The sequence below is a fragment of the Anas acuta genome, chromosome 5, assembly GCF_963932015.1.
Source record: "Anas acuta chromosome 5, bAnaAcu1.1, whole genome shotgun sequence".
NCBI classification, from domain to species: Eukaryota; Metazoa; Chordata; class Aves; order Anseriformes; family Anatidae; genus Anas; species Anas acuta.
Genome location: NC_088983.1, coordinates 38,032,560 through 38,055,559, shown reverse-complemented (window position 1 = coordinate 38,055,559; position 23,000 = coordinate 38,032,560). Strand labels below are relative to the sequence as shown.

Below are 23,000 nucleotides of genomic sequence, written 5' to 3'. Positions count from 1 at the left end.
GGGAATTCAAAAAGTCTTAGGAGCCTAAGACTTCAGTAAAAGAGAGTTAGTCATCTACAAGCCCAACTGCAACTGACTTTTTACCATGAGATTTAAATGTCTTTGCTAAGACAGTGCTTTGTGGACGTCATAATGAACCACAATGTTGAGTACATTCACTTAAGAAGTGTATGTATGAAAAGTCATGTGTTACATATAAATCATAATGACTCTTAACCTACTAGGATAATAGTATATAATGCTGTTATAATGCTAAAACTGTGGTGGTGGCATTACTATTCTTTTTTACATTAAAAGTGTTTTTTGATTTTAAAACTTGTAGTGCAAAACTAAGCAAAGACGTAAGGGTGGTATTGAATGTAGGGAAAAACAAGGTTTCATAACCTGTTATTTTCTCTCTCTCTTTTTTTTTTTCTTGTCCTTGATTCTGTAAATATTGACTTGTTTTATTGTCTTGTCTTCTTATCTTTCTTTTTCATTTTCTCCATCTCACAATCTTTATGTTTCTTTTATGTTGTTCTTGTATTTGTGGACAGGAGCTATATTGCCCATGGAAGTTAATAAAATGTGGCTAGAAGTATTCTTCTAGGTAGACAGAAAAAATGAGCATAATCCTCACATGATACATATATATTGATATATATATAACAATAGCATCGCTATTTATTTATATGTAAGCACCAGACTTATGCAGTCATATCTGTATCAGCAGTACGTAGCAGCCTTTTCATATATCTGATTTGTAAATCTCTTCATTAGAACTATGGTAAAATTAGACAAAATCACAGCATATATCATGGCCTGCCACAACATGCTTTGGACAGGTTTTCACAATTTAATTTATTTTAATATATATTTTTTAAAAAGGGCTAAGTAACAATTTTGTGTTTATACTGATAACGTTACCATACAAATAACAGAGTGATGCTGTCTAGACCACATGGCCTTCAAAATGTCCTTACAGAAAAAGAATGGAAGTAATTGGTCTTGTCTAGGTGTTTATATTCTGTATAGAGTTTGATATATTCTTATTTGTCAAAGACAATTTGATTGTTTCTGTTTTTATTCTATGACATGGAAATATGCTGTCAAGGTAAGAGAAGGCATTCTAGTACACTTTATAATTTCTTAGTAGATACTCCACTATACTTTTCATGTTACCTGATTATAAACATAAAATTCAGGCTTATTTTAAGTCTGAAACTGCTGTAAAGATATGTACTTGGTTTAATATTCACATAATTATACCTACATGTATTAAAATATATACCAAATATTAACAAATATATATTACTTTCTATCTTTGCACTGTAGCACAAAACCGTGACTTACAAGTTATTTTTCAACAAGTCTACAGTTATTTAGCGGTGCAAGACTCCATAGTATGAATTTCAGGATGGAGCCTTTAGGAGAAATCCTAGAGGACACAACTTTTTGATACTAGAAATTTAATTCTTGTAATCTACAGATATAAAACTCCTGGTGAGATCTCAAATCTGTTCTCTCATAACATAAAGGGGAGGATGAGTAAAGTTACCTTTTGAAACTTGGCTTTCACATTGGTAAATATATTGGTCAGTGCCTGGATAGATCATTTCCATATAAATAAAAAATACAAAATTGACAGTCCTAAGGCATTTTACACAAGCCCCATAAACCAAAGTCATCTCAAGCTTTTTTCCACCTGCCGTTACCCATATCTGATATGAAGCCTCCAATTAGCCTTTTATTCCAGCTAGATGCAGTTACTTAAGACAGCATGATAATGATTGTTCTTCTGTAGCTACGAAAAGGCAAAAGTTTAATTGATACTAAAAGTACAAAGCAGAGACCAATCCATACACCTGAGGCTTTAAGCCTCAGAACAGAGCATTTTTTCTGATCTAGTCCAAGAGCCCTGTGACCTGTAGAGCTTGGGCATGCTTTTCTGCTGTTTATTTATTCTGAACTTGCCAATTGTTTTGATAGCATTGCCTTTTCATATCACACTGAAGACATAACAGGACACTATGAAATGGAAACAAATCTATCACCTTTAGTACAGTACCTGTTGTCTCACTACCGTGTCTGAGTACCAGTAGCCTGAGAAATCAAAGTTCTTCGTGAAACTTAGCATTTTCACCAACTGAGCTTTAAAAAAGGTAGTAACCAAATTAAAAAAATTAGTTTCATGTAATTCTTCATTCTGTGTTAGAATCAGAAAGCTATAGGCATCTCATTGCACAGCTTGATGGTGTTAAAATATTTCAGAATATGTTTTTTGAATTACAACTAATCAAAATAAAGTCAAATAATTGTCCAAGTAAAGGAGAGTAAGGAATACTTCAGATTGTCCTTTATCTGCTCTGACTAGCTCCATTTTAAATGCCCAAGGCTCTGGCAAATAGTTCTTATATTTTTCTCTCCTTAATGACATTCATTCCCACTACAGCCTGGCCATTTATTCGCTTCAAATATTGCATGGCAGAATGCCAGGAACATACTGTTCAACTTTGCTCTAATTGGTGTGATTTTGCATGCAGACAAGAAGTAAAATGAAGACACAACATGCCTACTAAAATTAGAATCATCACTTTTGTACAAGATTTTGTGTGTCTATGAACAGAGGTTGTTTTCACTAGGCCTTTGAAAGCTGGCTTTTCTGTGCTATAATTTGAATGTCTGTCTGCATTCTCTTTTTCAGTGAGCTTTCTGTTAGCTTCACTATTGTGTATCACAGACACACAGACACCTTAATAGCCATCACAAAGGTGCTTTTCTAGTTTTAACAAATTTTACTATAATGTTCATGGTAAATCCTATTTCAAAAATTCAACATAAATATTTGCTTCAGGCTGAATAGCTAATATTTATGAATGTGAGTGCAGCAATGTTCTCGTTATTATAATTATAAATAATTGCTTATTAAATCACATTGTGTTAAGTAAAATATAATCTCCATTATAATACCACTTCAGTAGAGCTGAACATTTTCAAATCAAGTAGGTGCATTTTTTGGCAAAACTCATCCATTTAGTGTACAAAGACAAGTCCTCTGCCTTCCCAGCAAATCCAAAAGGGCATAGATTTTCTTGTCAGTCTGTAAAGCAAGAACACACTTGTTTCTTGTCTCTCATTTTTTGGCATGTCTGATAACCTATAAAGTGTGTATCTACACAAATTCACCTTGCAGAAGTACTTGGGAATCATCTCATTCCTTCATACTGTCAGATGGATTCTGCTTTCCTGTGCTACAAAGCAATCCTAATGGCCTCTATTACAAGAGGAGGTTCCCCATCTCTAGGTGATCCTGCATGGCAGGGGGGTAGGACTAAATGATCTCCAGAAGTTCCTTCCAACCTCAGCCATTCTGTGATTTTGTGATCTTCTACTTAGACATACCAGAATGAAGCCAGTCTCAGTAGTTCTGACCCTTCCTACCCCATCTTGTCACAAATAAAACAAATCCCCTTTATCAGCCTCCCACCATATGAGGGGGTAAGATACATACTTTCCACTCAGTTCCACATCATACAAAAAAAAAAGTTCTTGCTGGCAAAATGCAAACAAGTAGTGCACGCTAGACCAAAGGGGGAGTAATTCATGTTGGTCTCTACAGGGAGGCAGAGCCAAATTACAGCTCATCAGTCATGGTTGCTAAGTGAAGGGAAAGAGTGTGTTTGAAACAGCTATTAAAATATTTAGAACTATTACAGCGTAAATTTACATAAATAATCCTGACACTTATGTTCACTCATCCTCCATTAAACAGAAATGTTCTCAGCAATTAGGCAAAGCTAATCTATTGCAAAACTTCTTCATCAATTTATGGAAACATGTCCATGATTACCGTTTATGTTGTGTCCTCTGGGCTTATTCCATTACCTCTCGGCTTTTGCACGTAGGATTCACTTTTTGAAAGAACTTTTAAAAATACCTTAAGAGATTTCAGGATAAACAGTATTTTTTTTTCTGTCTGATCCCATATCAGAGCTTTTACCTGTGTGTTTGGATCCTTGTCATTCAGATCTATTGTTAACAATTTCACCATAAGCAGGAAAACAGACTTACTGAACAAATTTTTCACTGGTAGTTTCTGACTCCAGTCTTTTTTCATTTACGTCAAGGTTTTGACAGAAATCAAGAACTTGATCTGTTCATGAGATATGTCACATACACATACATTTCATCCATCAGAGCACGCTGCTGTCACTTTGTTTTCCCTTTCACTGGTTTTGATGACATGGAGCATGGTCTTTTCTCTTTTCTCCTTTATAGATGGAATGGGCCGAGTCCTTGCTCAAGATGTATATGCAAAAGATAATCTACCACCATTTCCAGCATCTGTAAAAGATGGCTATGCTGTCAGAGGTAAAAACTCACTTTGTAGGCATGCAGTATAGTGTCTGTAAAACCACTTCACTTTTTAACATGTTGTTAGTTCACTTCCTCGTTTTATCATTCAGCAGCACTTGTATTTTGAATCCAGCAATGGCTGTTTTGCTTGAGATTTGATTTAGTTCATTTATGGAGTCATTGCTGCATACAATGCAACTGACTTAAGGAAAACGACAAAGGTGAATTCAGATCTTTTAAGTGGGTACATATGTACATGAACAAATGTACATCCATGTGTTCTCACTGATATTTACCCATGTTGCTAGTGTGTTTCTTGGAAATACAAAGTATTCAGGAAAGTAGCAGAACATCTGTTTCTGAATGACAGATTCTTCTATTTCTGTTGTTTATTTAATCAGGAATTTCTTTTTGTAGCTGTTGCTTTGCTGAACTGTCACAGATCCAGCCTTCTATTTGTGAATTGTTTCATGATTGCATTAGAGAATTTTCAAAAATACATGTCAAAATGTTCTCTTATGGAGACATCTCAAAAGAAAAACTCATTAGTGCTTGAAAAATATTGCAGTTGCTGTACGTAAATGAGTAGTGTGGTTTTAAGGAGCAAGCAAGGAGCTGTTTCCCAGGAGACCTGAATCCATCCTCTGCTTTGCCACTAGGTGCAGAATGATTTTGAGCACGTTGCTTCTCTGTACATCACTTTTTTTCCTTTGTAAAATATAACTATTAATACTTACTTCAGATAGCTAAAGAAAAATTAAAATCTATATGATTGAACATTATACTAGTAGTGATGTCCTTGTGGTAGGAGTCGAATTACTGTAACACCATGTTGAAATTTGGACACAACAAGTTCCGTTTAGGGGCATTAAAGTGTGTTTTTTGTGTTGGTTTTTTTTTTTTTTTTTTGATACTGGCAGCTGAAACAATAGAAAGCAACTGTCCATGAAATAAACTGTCTGCAGGCCCAGGCAATGGATGTAGTCCGATAGCTTCCCTATGGACTTGATAGAAAAATTAAATTCCAGGTCTGCAAGACAGGTTTGACTGCAGCTGTCTGTCATCTATTTGTGTGAGAGACAGACAGTCCAAAATGACCAGTAATAGTGGCAAGAGAGTACAGATGTAGCCAGAGAAACACAGATAATATAATCCTGAGAAAAGATGCAAGGGGGAGCTCTGAGTAGCATGCTGACTGACAAGGGCCTTGGGAACAAGAGAATGCTGTCTTGCAATTTGATTGCTACAAGGTAAGGGAACGCAAAAGTATTATCTCAGTAAACATGTAGAATGATCAGAATGGTCATGAACTCTATCCTCAACAACTTATGTAAAAACTAACATACAAGACCCTAATTTTGATTGTAGATTCAAACAGAGTAACAGTGTTATCATTATTGCAGATTTGTTATCTCAGGATATGAGAAACAAAGCTTGTAGACAGAGATAATAAAGAGTTAGCTTTTGGTCAGATAAATTTGTCTGCCCAAAACCTTGTCCAGTATTATTTATTCTCCAGAATAAAGTATTATATACTTTATTCAAAGAAAAGTAATTGAAGATTCTTTTTGATTGCCTGGAAAAAAAAGGCAAAATGTAGACATATCTGAGATAGGCAGAGCAATATCTTCATTACAAAAAAAAAAAAAAAAAAGTTTCATTTAGGAAAGAGTGTAGTTAAGTTTTGATGTCATACTGTTTTATATAATTCTGTATATTTAGCAAAGAAACAGCTAATAAATTTGATAAAAATCAAACAAAAGAGTGAAAGTTCATTTTTAAAATGAACCACTTCTCTGAACCACTTCACAAAGAAAGCAGTATTGTCAGCATCAAATGCTTAAAAATCACAAGTTGGAGATTCTTGTGTTTTAAACTGACAACTCTGGATTCTTTTTAGTTGTGTTCTGCATTCTTAGGTTATGCTTATTCATATTTCATAGATTTTTTTCTACAACGATGAGGAATAGAAGCTTCTTTCATATTTAATGGAAATAAAGATTTTTTGTAATCTTTCGATTCTTGTGCTGAAGCCTTCAAGGAAAATAGCACTAATGCAACTTACAGTATGGCCTTTGAGGCAGGCAGAAGCTTAGACCTTGTTAGTAACAAAGCCTTTGTCATCCCTGTAAAAATACAGATTTGACAAAATCAGATTTGACAAAATCGGAAATCCTGGAGACTTTCAATTTGTTAAATCAACAATCTCTGACTTTTAATTTGCAAAATGGCTTCAGTAAAGGGTATAAGGTAACCAGTTCAATATTACTTCCTAAAATTACAAAACGGGAACAGAATCCAGATTTCTAATCAGCATTCCAAATTGTATTATTTTAGCCCTATTGCCCTCCAGAAAATGCCAGTCTATGTAGTCTATAACCACTGCACTTGTCCACACTTTCCTTCAAAAACAGAAATAGAGTCTAGAACCATCAATAGGGTACATAATACACTGGCAAAATATGTGATTATCCATGTTAGTTTCACATAGATAAAATTTCTATGTGAGGACATAGAAAAATGTCCTCACAGTGGACATTTTCATACAAGTAAGATCATAAACTCTCTTAAATCTTTGCTACTAATGTAACTGCTCCTAATCCCCTTTTTCTTGATCCCACATCACTATGAAATTTTATTTTAAAAATTCTGTGGTACTTGTAATTTTCAAAATAATAAACATAACTTAAAAGCATATTAAATCTAAAATGTTTGCAAAACTTCTATAAACTTTGTCATAATGACACTGAAGAACTGAATCTTAGATCATTCATTAGTTCTCCTGTCCTGTTCTTAATTTCTAATGCCATCATTTGTTTTGGTTCAGCGTTTACCATTTGTATTGTCCATCTTAACAGCTGCTGATGGCCCAGGGGATCGATTCATCATAGGGGAATCCCAGGCTGGTGAGCAGGTGAGTACAATTTCTTTTCTTATTTTTATTTTTAAATGCATTTTTCTCTTGTAAGACATTGCTTTGTATTTGGACAAGCTTTCTAGTTCTCCCAAACTCAACATTAGGAAGTAGGAAGTAGGACACAGCTGCAGCAAGCCTCCTGCTGTGTGCCTTGAGACATGATTTCAAACAGCAAGGTAGTACAGTTACATAAGGAACTAACGAGGATATCCCAAAATACTTCAGAGCATTATGCTGACATGTCCTATAGGACAGCATACAGTAATGTTTTGCCCTAGTACAGTGTTAGAGTACATAAGGTTTCTAGTGGTATTACAATTCATAAACAGAGAGAAGCAAGATTTAACCTTTTCTACTAATAGATTTTAAAAGGGACATCAGCTCAATAGCTGTTTCCACAAACTGCTTGCATATTTCACAATGACACCTGCAAATGGAAGTGTAAGAATTTTGTAAGTCTTTAAAGAAAGGTAATGGTCAGAACAATCTTGAGGAAGCCTCAGAAGCCTAGTTTGCCTTATGAGGAAGCACAGCAGCCTGGTTTGCAGTATTGTTCTTTTTCTGTTTGTTAAATCAAAAAGAGTGTTTGTGCACTTTAGCAGATAAATGGATTGAGTTTAAGAGCAAGTGCAGGCAGCACCCATTCATTACCTGCTGTGCTGTATAAATATTCGTAATAGACACTGATTCACTGTCAAACTCAAGACTGCATTTGATAATATTCCTATACTAAACATGGAAATCTGAAGTAAAATACATGTAGATGTATTTCAAACAGTTGTTTCAGGTTTTAGCAGTTCCATGTTTCAAATTGTTTCTTTGTTTTTTTAATGGATCTGAACTGCCTTCAAACACATAATAAACACAACATTTGACTTTGCTAATCATAGTAGATATGGAGAACTGTGAAAATATTTTTTCCTGTAATTCTCATCCATCTTCATGAATTACAATTCAGTGCAATAGACATCACCTCAGCAATGATATGCGTATAAACTTATGAAATATGTAAAATGACTTTAAACACTCAAAAAATGTAAACTTATAAATCCAGCAATATTTTAACCTGCCTTGGATTTTTAGCCTGTCTATGTTTTCAAACATTAGTCCAGAATCCAGAAGACTGAAAGCTTTTTCTACAACCCTTTATATGACCATTATAAAATGTCAGAAAACAGCTGAGCAACCTGCTGTGCTATCAATTCTATCATTATTTGCCTGTCATCAATATTCTCACTTTGCTAGTTAAAAAGAATCACAACACAGTTGCTTACAAACAGTTCTGGTGAAGCTGTGTCTAATGGGAAGAACTGCCCACAGGTCTAAGGGGTTTTAATGCCCTAATCAGTTCAGTATGTTTCTATAAAGGATGGTAGGGCAAATGCAAAATTGTTTCCCTCCTATTAAATACAGGAGCTCACAAATGTGTATTTGCAAGGACAGTCTGTCCCACCAGATTAATGGGAATGGTAAATCTCTCTGGCAAAGAACAAAAATTGGGAGGGGGGAGGCACGCAGAGAGAAAACAATTCTGGAAACACCAGAGCAAGTAAGAAAGATGAGGCTGTTGACTCTGAATAACTGGTCAGAGGTTTTCTCTTGGGCCAACACATCTTCATGTTCGTCTCCTTCCCAAGAAATGATTTATAGCTGTAGAAGTCTCCCCAGTCTCATTTCACCCTTCAGTCACTCTCAGCAGCAACATACTGCTTTTCATGTTACAGACCAATTAACTGAATGATTCACAGCAGGGAGTTCAAAATAGGTTTAGATTTGGTTCCTCCTGTAGGGAAAAAGGTTATGTAAATGCTACTTAGAGAGGAAGAAAATGGGACTGAGAACTCTAAAGCAGCCATACAGCCAAGCTAGACATTTTTGTATCAATTTATAAATTCTATATTATTTTCTTAATTCCATTTCCAGATCATCATGTTTATGTTAACAGACATTTTTTTGTTTTGCATTGAAGAAAACTTTCAGAAACTACCCTGCTTTGGAGAGGTTAGGTCACATTTGAGAGCACTGCTCAAGAGCCATCAGCACAGACTCTGAAAAATTGGACCATGGGGAGCAATGATTTTCTTCCTATAGACTTGAATATCTGAGTATTAGAATTTCCTGGAAGACTTTCTAAAGATGGTTTTAAGAGGTGCTGCAACTAAGTGTAATATAGAATGGAAACAGACGTTCTCATCTTTCTGTTAACTTGGCCCTTTTTACAGAAAGGAGCGTGGGTCATTACAAATCCTGCAGGAGATGTGTAACGATGTGTAAGAGAAAATGCCTGAGATGGGGCTATGCTCAACAGCTTATTTCTGGGTTTTATTCAGTGATTAACATAAATAGATTATCAGTGATGAAGGTGATGGGCAAATTATGTACTGCCCTATTGCAGGTAAGTATGAGATCTCAAAGGCCTTTAAAAGAGCTTCTGTGAAATCGTTGTGCATTAATATACTTTCTGAGAAGCAATCACTACTTTATCTTCATAGCCTCTAGCGTAGAAGGAAACAGCCCTGCAGACTTATGCGGAAGTCTGATGCTTGTCTTTTCTTCATAAAGTTAATCTGATCAAATTCTCAAAGGACAAAAAGGAAGCAAAATATAAGAGCAACACATCTGATTACAAAAACAAATGTTATTATATCATAAATTTGCTTAAATGCTTTACATCATTACATCTCAAAAATTAACTGCCTCATCTAGTAATAAATTCCAAAAGCATGGGTATTTATGGTGCATTTAATCAGCATAAGCACTGATTTCTGGCAGAGTCCTGTATATGTATTCTTTGTGATTCTTGAGGCTGAAAAACTGTATTTTAAATGGGAGAATGTTTTGTGCTAAAATACACTGGTAAAATAAAAGACTTTAATGCTTTAGTAAGATCAAAACAATATTACTTATTTGTAATGTATCTATACACTGTATATACAACAACACGCAAAAGAGCTCCCTTATTCCATGGCATAAGCTTTGCTTTCTGCAACATTCATTTTCATAAAAGTCAAAACACCACATCGGACAAGATTATTTTCACTTAAGCTTTAAGCATGCTCAGTGTAAATGGTGCACCTCAGCTAGTCATCCATAGCTCATTGAATAGTCTGTGGTGAAAAATACCATTTAAAAGAAAAAAAAAAAAAGTATTTGTTTTATGTCATCTGTATAAGATACCCATTTAAGGATGACTTTAGTCTTGCCAGAAAAGCACATTAACCATAGCATATGGCAACTGTGAATTTTTATTTCTTTTATTTATTTATTTATTTATTTATTTATTTATGTTCTTCTCAAAGAACATAGATAAATCTCCTTTACCCTTAGAAAAAGGTCAAGATGCAATTAACTCCAGGCTCAGCTGTTTCTTGGGATACATAGGTCACTGTAATACTGTGGTAAACCAGGAACAAATCATTTCCAGCCCTTTCCTAGTGCCTTTGTCCCAATGAGCAAAATACAGCAGCCTTTGAAGTACGTATGTAATACTCATATTTCAGACATTACAGCTGTGCTGAAATGGAGTAGAATAATGGGCAAGGCAAACACAGCTTTGCACAGTTGAAACATTGGCCACCTGTCTCGAGTTTACAGATGTCTAACAGCCTCCTGTCAAAAGTCATGGAGTATATCACTCCATGTGATGAGCAGATATTGACGCTTGGAAAGCACTGGGTTGCTATCAAATATGTGCTAATCACAGTCAGTCTGAGAAGTCCTGGACGGGTCACAGCTGTGAAGATCTTTGTGTATTATGTATAATAATAACAGTAAAGCCCAAATAAGTTGGCCTTACTAAGGCACAGTGTGGAGAAAGTACTTATATTCCAGCAATAATATTCACAGTCATCACAGCAGCTTCTTTTAGTTGCATTTTATCAGAAAGATTTTCCTTTTAGTTATTTATTTCTCAAGTGGTTGTGGTCAAATTACAATTTTACTCTGGAATTTGAACATACATATTAAAATAGGCTGCCTGGTGTGAAATTTTATTAAAACCACACCATTTGTTTTATCCTGTTGTTCTGGTATTTTTCTGTTCTTTGTATTCTTCCGGTGAAACTTGTTAATGTACTGTGACTTTACATAACTGTGGAGCATTATAAATTTCAGACTTTGCTAAACTGACCCTCAGAAAGATTCTGCATGAACAGCGTTGAGCTGTCTCTCATTATGAGGAAAGCTGCTTAAAATTGAAGCAGGTGGTTATATTAGAAATGTGGAACGGTTTAGTTGGAAGGGACGTACAAAGATCAACGTGTTCAACTGCCTGACCACTTCAGGGTTAGCTAAAAGTTAAATCATATTACTGAGGGCATTGTCCAAATGCCTCTTGAACACTGACAGGCACGGGCCACCAACCACATCACTAGAAAGCCTGTTCCAGTGTGTGACCACCCTCACATTGAAGGCATTTTTCTTAATATCCAGCCAGAACCTCCCCTGACGCAGCTCTGTGCCGTTCCCATGTTCTGTCTCAGGGTAGCAGGGAGAAAAGATCGACACCTCCCTCTCCCTTTCTGCCTCCCCAGGAAGTTGTCACGAGCAATGAGCTCGCCTCTCAGCCTTCTTTTCTCCAGACTAGACAAACCAAGTGTCCTCAGGTCTCCTCTTGGGACATGCCTTCCAGCCCTTTTACCAGCTTTCTTGCCCTCTTCTGGACACATGCAAGTACCTTAACATCCCTTCCACATTGTGGAGCCCAGAACTGCACCCAGTACTCCAGGTGCATAAATTCAGTGGGAGAATTGCCCCTTCTGACCGGCTGACTATGCTGCAAGAGTATTTGCCCCCGGACTGCCAGGGCACACTGCTGGCTCACGTTGAGCCTGCTGCTACCAGCACCCCTAGGCCCCTTTCTGCTGGACTGCTCTCCATCTGCATCTCCCAGGGTGTGCTTGTGTCCAGCGTTACCCTGACCCAGGTGCAGCAGTCTGGGACACACTGCTGGTGACCCGCCAGGCTGAGGTAGCCTTGTTCGCTATAACCCTTTGAGCTCTGCCGTTCAGCCAGTTCATCATGGGGTGTGTGCCTGTTCACCTCACAGTTGGACAGTTTGTCCAGAAGGATGCTGTGAGGGATGGTATCAATGTGTAATACAACACATGACAAAAATCCAACCAAAACAAAAGAAATGTAAACCTTGAGGACCAGAATATTGTACAGATAGATTTATCAACAAAGACTTAGTAGATTTTTGATCATTTGTGTTTCTAATGGTCTTCATCTAAGTGTTACACTTCTTAGCCAGTTACTTTTCTCAAGCAACCAAAATACCTGTATATTTCACCTTCTGGAAGTTGTTCTTGTGATAGGGATCCAAGGGAGAAAAGTGAAGCCACTTAATATGTGACCTAAAAGTCAGATGGGAAGCAGTTACCTAATGATATTCAAATATGTTGGAGTTCATATCTGTCAATATCACTAGCAGTACATCAAGATTCTTGACATATAAAAGAATTTTATTCCTTCAGATTACTTCCATAATGTTCAAGTAGCTTGAGATTTCTCTTTTCAAAAGTAAATCATTTTGTTTCTTTTTCAGCCAACTCAAACTGTGATGCCTGGTCAGGTAATGCGAGTTACAACTGGTGCTCCAATCCCATGTGGTGCTGATGCAGTGGTGCAGGTGGAAGATACAGAACTCATCAGGGAATCAGATGATGTGAGTCACAAGTTAAAACTCATTTTGCTTTTGTATGCAGCAGCATGTGGATTATGAAGCAATCCTGTAAATATGAAAGATAGTCCTGTACAAGAGCTCTTCCATTAATCACAGAAGTTTGAGGAGTTTCACATTGGATCCTAGTAGCAATTCTGCTTTTCCAGACTGTAATAACAGTACTGCAGATGTGCCTGTTCCTGACCTTGATTTTTCATTGTGGTTATTGTACGCCAGCACAAAAGTTTTTGGGAGAATGATTGAGTGAAAAGCAAATGCCTCCCAGAGATCCATGATGGCAGTCCAATTTGAGTGCCCAGTATATTCACATTTTTAAATATGGAGTAGTGGCAATCAGACATTTTATTTGCTTCTTTTCTACTGAGTTCACATTTAGCAGCAGAACAATCTGCTTTATCCTTCAGGATGATCCCAAAATTCAGCAAGGTAAGGACTTTAGAAGTTCTTCTAAAGTCACCGAGTTGGAGGGGATTTTTTTTTTTCTTAACACATCCCAGAATAACAGGTTGAAATATTACAGTGCAGCATTACTGATGTAGTTAAAGTTGAGCATGACTTTCTGCAGGCAAGTGAACTATTTTAAGGGCTGCGAAATCCACAGAATGATTTGGATTATCTTGAACTATGCTATGAAGATGGTTCTTCATTATCAGAGTCGGTATCATTTCAGCAAAAGATTCCTAAAATAAAGCCTTCTAAAGAACATAATTTTGCTATTACTTTTAATTTTTGTGTGTAATGGATGTTCAGCTGACTCAGTCACTTCTAAACCCAATCCATCCATTTTCAGGCTTTGTTCCAGCTTGTCCACTGTCCCTAAGAAGAAGTAATATTCAAAAACTTCTTTATGGTTGTGGTTGTAGAACAGGACATTCCAAACTGATGTACCTGGGAAGTACAGCACACCTATTCAGCAATGCCAGGGCACTTTCAAAACTATAGAATTTCTAAACAACCTGTTGTCATAACATTTAAATGGTAACAAATGTGGTTTTTTTCTTTTCCTAAATCTGGCTCTGCACTTGGTGAATTTGGTGTATTTTGGAGAATATGTCTTCTGCACATACCTTTCCATAAATGCATATGTCTGGAATGAGGGTTTTTATCATGTAACAAGGGGAGTAAGCGCCTCACCAAATTTTCTAAGTTTGTTCAATGGAGCTCTGTGCTTTAAAAAGAGAAAATTACTGAATGTAAGACCCCTGAAAACCAGGAAATTGGTAAGGTGCATATTCATCTAGAACAGTCTAAACTCTGTTTAGTCTGAAGAGATTTTCCAGCATACCTATAAATTATATTAGCACTCTACCTTACACGTGCTGCAGAATACTACAGAAAAAAATAGGAGTACTGTAGTACTAACTGGGTAAACACAGTTGTCTTAACAAAGCAAAATGTGTTTTTGAAGAAGGCTGGGATATGTTCATAGACAACTGTATCCCAAACAACCTGTCTTAGACTTCCTAAATATTCTCTCTTCCCTTCTGTTCAGAGAATTCCTTCTGAATCATTACCTTGTCTTAGCCAGCTGATTTCAGGACACTATTGTCATGTTTGCCCTCATCTGACAGTTTTTACTGCAAGAAGATATGTCTCTTCTTGTCACAGCTTCCCAGCTCAGTTTTGGAAAGAAGTGTGTGCATGGTTCTCTGCTCATATCAGCCTTTGCTCTGCTGCTGTTCTGACTAGCTGCTCCATGTCAGCATAGCTACATGCTAGCATTGCAATCATAGCTGGAGTGTAAGTGCATGAATTCTAGTTTTTAAAGCCGATTAAGACAGCAAAAACTGAAACATATTCTCATGATTTTGTCTCATTCCTTATTACTGTAAATGCATAGATTTTTACATCTGATGAAGTCAGCGAGCTGTCTAGGCTGGCTTCCTTCCTGATATGGAATTCCTTGAGTCAGTCCTGCTTTGAGGTTACAGATGTGTATTTGTAAATTTTATCTTCCTGTAAATATAATGTTGGCTTTACTGCTTGTTAATCCTTCCATTACCCTTACTGAACAGGTTTTCTGTGGCCATTGCCCACCTCATCATGACAAGAGTATCACATTGCAGAGTAGCATACATGATAACATGTTATTTCCTGCTTCTTCCTTGGATGACAGCCATCCTGGATTCCACTGTTCATGTGCATGTTCTCTTCTACGTGCGGGAACAGATTCTTTGCCTATGTGCTTAAACTCTAAGTTTCATAGCGAATGGTCAGCCACTTTCAGTATCATTTTCCTGCCTATGAGTGTGAGGTAGAACACTTCAGTTTCTGCTTCTTCTTGAATACACAACTCTGATAATCATGTACAGAAATAGTACAGTTTAGTTGACATGTTATTTTCATCTCCTTTTTTATGCCTAGTTGGTTACATATTTCAAGAATGTTTTTCTTTTAGAACTCCTTCAGGGCTGGGATTTAACTGAAATTAAATCTCTCATCTGAAATATGTTCTTCTGAAAAGATAGAGAGTACTTTTAAAAGGAGTTTAAACATCATAGCAAGGATTCTCCAAACGACTGTAGAAGTCACAGGCCTGAAAGGAATAACATCTGTTCATCAGGAAGAAAATTTCCCATCAGATAGCCAAATGCATGGCCATTGAGAAACCTATCCATGCAAGAGCACTTCTACACTTTTTTTTTTTTTTGAGTTTTTATGTTACCTTGTAGGAAAAAGGAGGCCAAAGTGATCAATTAAACAAGAGTACAGTAAGACCAAACATCAGTATATCAGTATGGATGCTGGCTGCTAACAACCATCAGAGTAAAACACTCAAACATAGTTCAAAATATATTAATATACAACAAGAAGAATACTGCCTGATCCACAGCAAATGGAAATTATTCTTAACTGTCATATCTTTGTGTAAGCCCTACTTCTAGCAACTCTGAACTACCTTGTATTTCTAAAGCATTCTGGGATATCCCTCAGTTCCATGAATAACAGTCTCTGCACATCACCCTGTTGCCCACAGTCACACTTTCCACAGAGCTTTCCAAACCTGGGGCTATTAAATTCCTCAAAAGCCTTTTTTAAATTGTTTTCCCTAATCCAGAAGCCCTTAGTAGGACCTTTTTTATTACTCAGATGTGTCATTGGCACTCCTCTTGATTCCCCAGAAATGGCCTAGCTATTTTTAAATGCTATTAAGGATATGGAAAACTAAAATTTTCATAACTGGCCAACCATCCCCAGAGTGTCATAAACAATAAAATAGCTATTAGACTAACTTATGTTCCAGATTTTCATCACAAGCCTAAATTGTCTTTTACAGCTTCAGATGGGGATAAAGGAGATAAGGACATTTTGGGCTCTAGCACAGCTATTTTGGACATTAGCTGCCAAAAACAGTCCCTTATCTTATACTGCAGGAGCAGGTATTAAACAAACAGAATTTGTGTTGACAGCATGTCTTGAAAATACTGTGATAAAGTAAGACATTAGACCTTTTCAGGGTTGATGTTGTTTTGGTTCTTAATTTCCTGTTTTTCAGGTGTTTAAATTTATCCATTTTCACAGAATGCAAACAGAATCATAGTTTGTAACAGCATGTGTTACCCTTATTGCTGGGGCCTTTCTTTTAAAGCTCTGAGGCACTTAGTTTGAACTCAGAAAATGCAGTCCCTATTGCCTTTAAGAAAAGAGATAGCAAATCCCTATGTCCTACATAATACTGTCTTTCCTGCAAAAATAATATTGCCGATGGTAAGGACTCGCCTTGTTTCTATTGTAATATTAGTGTCTGATTTATAACTTTGTAGTACTTTTAAGTATGAAATACTGCATCATAATGTAAAAATAAAATCTCTGCCAGTTTAAGTACTTGTAGATTTAGTGCTTCTGACAGGCTGGCACTATCTCAAAGCTGAGTATATTCATAATCAAACCATTTGCAGGTACATAAATTAAATATTAACAGTGTAGGTCATATACCACCTATTGGCATTGAACAAATCACCAAATCACTGCAACCCTGAAGAAGTAAACACATTATTAAAGTAGGCATCAGACTTTTCAGGCCACTTTCTCTTGTTCATAGTAAATAAACATGATGAATAAGCATTTTTCTGGTGAGTACAAAGCTCTCAGATAGGCGTTTCCTCTATAAGGATCTACTTGGAAGAGCTTGAAATAGTTAAGCTTGTATCTTCTTCCTACCTTTCTGTGGATGTAGTGGCATTTTGCCTGACTAATGCTCTTTTTGAAATGCCATCTTTGAAATAGGCTTGGCTTGAGAGGAACAGAAAGAAGCCACTTGGTATACAAGATCAAAAAACAAACAGGGCATCGCACCAGAAAGATATATAAGCTCGGGGATCATAAAAAAGGAAAGTAAAACTATGTATTCAGTGCTGGTCCTTCCCGGAAGTCTTATAAAATTATTTAGCACACATTGTGGTAAAGTCTTGTTGCACAAATCAGGGAAATTACGATGCTTAAATCATGAGTTCTCAGTGCAATGAGTACGGTGTGCTGTGTAGAAATCTGAGACATTAAAAGTGATTAATCTTGTCTGAATAGCCCAGCTGACTTCAGATGATCTCTTTGTTTTTAAAGGGCACTGAAGAACTAGAGGTTCGAATCCTGGTGCAAGCTCGACCAGGACAAGATATCAGGTCTGTAAACAGCCCATTTCATAAACAGTAAAATATCTGTAAGGAATAGAAGGTCTGGTATTTTTTGCAGTCATTGTTTACCCTTAAGTAGTACCGACATTTTGACAATCTGACTAATGAGCATCCCTGAACTCTCCTCACCTGGAGACAGATCAGTCAAGGAAAGATACTTTCAATCTCATTCTGTTTTCCTTACATTTTTTTCTGTGCTACAATTTTCAGGCCTATAGGACATGACATTAAAAGAGGTGAATGTGTGCTGGCTAAAGGAACTCACATGGGTCCGTCCGAGATTGGTCTCTTAGCAACTGTTGGAGTAACTGAAGTAGAAGTTAACAAGTTTCCAGTGGTTGCAGTCATGTCAACAGGGAATGAGGTAAGCAAAATAACTTCAGACTCAAGGTCTGAATTCCTCTATCTTTCGCATTACTTCTGTCTTCTGGAAAGTGACTTCTACCTTATTTCCAAGTAGGCTGGCTATTTGAGCTATTGTAACTCATGCTGACATCATTCAGAGTAACTCATGCTGACATGAGGTGTTCATGTGAGTGATCAACCCATAATCAGCCTGTTGTGTTTCTTCCCCCACAGGATCATAGATCCTTGCTCTCTCACAAGTCTCACACACTGGATTTGCCAAAATTGGTAATGCATCCAGCCTTGAGTCATCTGCTTTTCTCCTGCCAGCAAGGGAGGACCTGTAGGGTACTCAGGATTGCAATATATGTTGCCAGTCATGACTGGAAGAGTAATTCCTTTTGAGCAGTTCTCCTCTGTAACTGTTGTGCAAATGGCAGATAACTTGTGTCTGAAAACTGAATAGTACTGGCAAATGCCCTTCTGCAGTATTCTATCTTAATATTGTTTTATTAGTAGCCCATGTTGCAATCCAGGCCATCTCCTGTTGCTAGAACTCCAGACCAGCATGCTAATTGTCCTGACTTAACTACATTAGAAAAAGCAAATTCAAGATTAACTTATTTTACCAATTCTAAATATGTTGTAGGTTGACCTGAGTCAGCAACTAAACACCCACACAGCCACTCACTCATTCCCCTCCCTGTGGCAGGACAGGCGAGAGAAATCTCAGGTGTCACAAATCCAAAAGATAGCACTCATTTGTGTAAAGAAACAGTATTCCAAGGAGACTGACTAATAGTATTCCTTGTTTTATAGCTACTGAATCCTGAAGATGACCTCTTGCCAGGAAAGATTCGAGACAGTAACCGTTCAACTCTCCTAGCTACAATCCAAGAACATGGCTATCCAACAATCAACTTGGGAATTGTGGGAGATAAGTAAGTACCATGTGTTAATAGAGATGTCACTTCATAGTCATGCAATTCAGTGGCATCTGTGGAGAAAAGAAATACAACAACTGTCACTCATTGCAAGTGTCACTGAGTTGTGTCAGTGCACATCTTGGAGAAGATATTTTAAACTTTTCATTCAAAAATTAAATAATTCTATTCTACTATTAAGAGGAATAATTTGATAAAATTTTTATTGAATGCTGCTTATCTTGTTTTGCCTTCTGTTTGTTGAAGTATCTATTACTGCTGCAAATTGAGTTTACTGCTGCAATACAGGCACTGTATTTAATACATGTAAAAGCCCCACCTCTGTGGAGACAGTTCTACAGGAACTATACTTTTTTCTGATCCAATGAAGGGAGAAGGAAAGTTTCTCTCAAAGTTAATTTTCCAGGCCAAAATTAATTTAGAGTATAAATTTTTGTCAGATTCTCAATTACTGTCAATTGGTGAAGGCCCCACTGGTGAATATTACTGAACGTTTCCAGGAATATGTCAAAGTATTTAAAAGAACCATTTTTGTTTCCTTTACTGGTTTCTCTATTTTGATTGCGATAGAGTGACACCCTGTGATCAGTCTTTCTGTTCATCTGACAGTGATTGTGCCTTGTTTCCCACTGGTACTAAAGCCACATCTCCTGTTGAGATCTCTAGAATAAGTGATTGAAGTGTTCAGTCTTTTGTCCTTTGCAAGACTGTGCAATGCCTGTTATCTATGGCTTGAGTTTCTCATAACATACTTCCTCAATGTATTGAGCCCCAAAGGCTTTGAACTGGCTTTCTTGTTTCACATTTTGGGTATCAAACCAACTGACAGAGTTGGGAGTTGTTCAGGTTCACCTTCACCTGTTGGAGAAGCATGGTATTCCTTACATGTGGTTAGAAGTAAGGCCAGATGAGAAAGAAAAAAAAAAAAGGAAAGAACAAATCACAGTATTTGCATTTCATCTTGACTGATAACAGAATTCCCATACAGGGTTATTGCTAGGGAACAGCTCATTCAGAACCAGACTTCCTTAGTATAAGATCCAATACGAAATATAGCTTGAGAGAAAATATATGAATGGGCTGACCAGTGTGTGGTTTTACGATATCTGAACCAATCTGAGTGTTGGCTCCAGGAAGCGCAGTTGTATTTGAAGCCTTCGTACATGGAATGTGATACACAGGAACCACAGCGGTTCTTAGAGGAAGCAAATCCTCTGGATACTCTCTCTCTGCACCCAGGCACCCCTCCTGCTTCTCTGACTGGCGGAACTCAATTGCTGTTCCAAATAATAATAGATACCAAAAACCTCCTACCTGTGAATGCTTTCAATTTCAGGTGGAGATTTCATAGAGTCTAAACTAATGCAATTATTCTTTCCAGGAATGGTACCCAAATGTTCTGGATCTCTAGAGCATCTTGTGTATTATAACAACTTTTAAAGACCTTAAAGCACAGGTAGCAGAGTTCCCAAATAAAACAAATATAATCAGAGATCAGGTTCTAGATCCACATATATGAGAAAAAAGGAGACAGCCACAAAAAAAAGCTTAGTCACAGTCAACTCCTGTGAATCACTGCTATACAAAAATAGGGCCAGCAGGCTTTTTTCCCAACAAAATATTGGAGTTGGAATTTTTTTCCACCTGTATGAACAAATAGTACGGTTACTGTCATCAAAGCACTAAGAAGAAGCTACATTAACAATGGGTTAATTCAATGGAAAAGATACTTTCCCTGAACATCTTTGTGGTAGCCCATCTGACAGAGTGTAAAGTTTGCTTGTTCTTTATAGTCTTTATAGCCTTGCCCTAACCAAATACGTATAGTCTCAAATTTTCTGTGAAGTTAACGCCATCAAATGGAAGTTTAGGGTCATCATGCAAAATTATAGCCTTTTACTCCATTGCCTTCAGGAAGTTTTTCTATAACCTCCTAGTTCCTGAAACCATACAGATCCATGGGCATAGAGCGTCTGTGAAGATGATTAACCTTGAAAGCTCTCAGTAATAAATACAAATAATTTTAGTGACATTTAAGATCCAAGTAAATTTTTTACTTTTCTGGCATAAGTATGTTTTGCAACCCTTTTTTACTTGTTGAATGTGAGCTGAAAAGCAGACAGCAAACATATATCAGTCAAAGGTAAACAAGTGTCTGCAGCTTTGCTTTCAGTTTTGAGGTTGATAACTTTTGAATTCCTTCTATTAAAACGTTCTCTGTCTCAAGATAGTATTACCTTGGCAAAGGTAATAAGAGATTCTTTTCAAGCTTTCACTTTCATGCTTGGGGAGTCATTTCTGCAGAGGTAGTTACTTTAGTTTATAAAACAGAAATAGTGAGCCTCCAATTCTGGAGTGATTTTGTACTTCACAGTAGTTTTGAAAGAGTAATTTGATACTGTTGACTTAGACAAAAATCTTTACCACCTGATACCAGCATCTTCAGTCTTTCTTTTTTTTTCACACTTACATACTTAATTCAAATATTTACAACAAAATGCATCTGAAGTTCTGTTTCAGTCAAAGGAAAAATCTGGTTGTGTAAATTAGTTTGATAATCAGTATTATCTCATTATGTAGTAAAGTTACTGGGATAATGTTGTCCCTGTGGATATTTCAGTATATATCTTTCTGACTAACATGACTGCTTTGATGGAGTACCATGGCACTTGAAAAAATACAAGATTTTTACCAGTGATCTTATGAAAGGTACAATTTTGATGTTTTGGTTAGCATGCTTGTAGAAAAGATGAATGAGCATTTAGTGTCTGTTAAATGGTTTACTGGAGTTAAACCATAGATTGTTTGTGTGTGTCATATATATGTGCAGTTTATTGTTTACCTATGTACATATGTATATATATTCACAGTGAAAAAGAGGAAGACTAAAACCCTGCAATATGTATAGAACAGTTGTAGTGAAATACTAGCAAACAATACTTTTAAAAAGGGAAAATTAAAAATTTATAATTGTTTCTTCAAAGACCTCACTGTGACATAATTCTCCCTTTCCTGTATTTCACATTTTGAGCTTACATTTTTTTCTTTTTTCCTTTTTGCTTATACTTCTTTTTGCTTATACATTTTACTGGGAGTGGCACTTCCTGTCATTTGACTGGAGTTTGAGAGAACAGTTAATAGGGAGTGCAGTTGAATATTACTATTGTTATAACAGGTCAAGTTTTCTAACGAGCTTGGAAATTCTTTCAGTCACACATAAGGAGCTAATATTCAAGAGTGAAAATTGTTTTAGGGTAATATTTGCGAAGACAAGGTTAGAGGTTCCTGTAACTCATGTCAGCACATGAGTCACTCAGAGGTATTTATGTAAGAAAATAGCATGTCCAGCTGAGGTGTGAACACAGTGACAGATGCTTCAAAGCCCGGGACTGTGCTAGACACATTCCAGCAGAGAAGGTGAAAGGATGGAGGAGCATGGAAGCTCTGTGGGTGGCTACATAGTAGTTAGGTGCACTTTAGAAATGTCTTTGCATATGAATTTTATGTTGTTTTAAATGGCCACTCAAGTTTTACTTCTATATTTGTATTCTCAATAGAAGCTAGTATTTTAGTTATTTTGGACCATTTTAATAATTTCTGAGATCATTGTTGTTTCCATTCTCAGAAACTGTGTATCGGTCTTGATATTCAAAATTTTAAAAAGCAGATACAAAACATAGAGAGAGAAACTGTAGTTAAAAATCCTAGAAGCAAGCAATAGGAGAAAAGAACAGACCTGGAAAATGTTATAGAGCTGAAGCTATGGCTAGGTAAAAGACAAGATTTTCTCTGTGTCCTTAGCATATAAAAACCAAGCAGCCTGAAAAGCACACATCTATGAGGTAGAAATGAAGAATATTCCTCCAGAACTACTCCAATACGACAGAAATACATGCAAAGCCAGGAAGGGAAGAACCCTTCTGATGTTGTCCTTCATGTCATCTTTGTCTGAATCACAGAATCACTTGCTAAAAAATTACAAAGACAGCTGACCAGTTAAAATTGGCACTCCAATATACTTTTGTCAGTTTTTTCATGTAGCAAGACCAAGTAAATAAGGCTTCTCATTTCATTTCCTTTGCTTATAGTCTGTGAAATTAGACATTTATTTGGAAGCCATTGATCAAAACAAAAGTTACATCTCT

At 36.7% G+C, this 23,000-nt stretch overlaps 1 protein-coding gene across 20 annotated transcripts in view; it reads left to right on the top strand.

Annotated features, from left to right (window-relative positions):
- The window catches only part of GPHN (gephyrin), a 291,218-nt gene that overhangs the window by 246,711 nt on the left and 21,507 nt on the right, over positions 1-23,000 (top strand). For all 20 annotated transcript variants that reach the window (XM_068684230.1, XM_068684237.1, XM_068684240.1 and 17 more), the window contains 6 exons: positions 4,258-4,350; positions 7,194-7,249; positions 12,798-12,917; positions 17,496-17,554; positions 17,777-17,930; positions 18,731-18,852. In XM_068684230.1, coding sequence (XP_068540331.1) covers positions 4,258-4,350; positions 7,194-7,249; positions 12,798-12,917; positions 17,496-17,554; positions 17,777-17,930; positions 18,731-18,852 — 604 coding nt within the window. The remainder of the gene's footprint in view (positions 1-4,257; positions 4,351-7,193; positions 7,250-12,797; positions 12,918-17,495; positions 17,555-17,776; positions 17,931-18,730; positions 18,853-23,000) is intronic.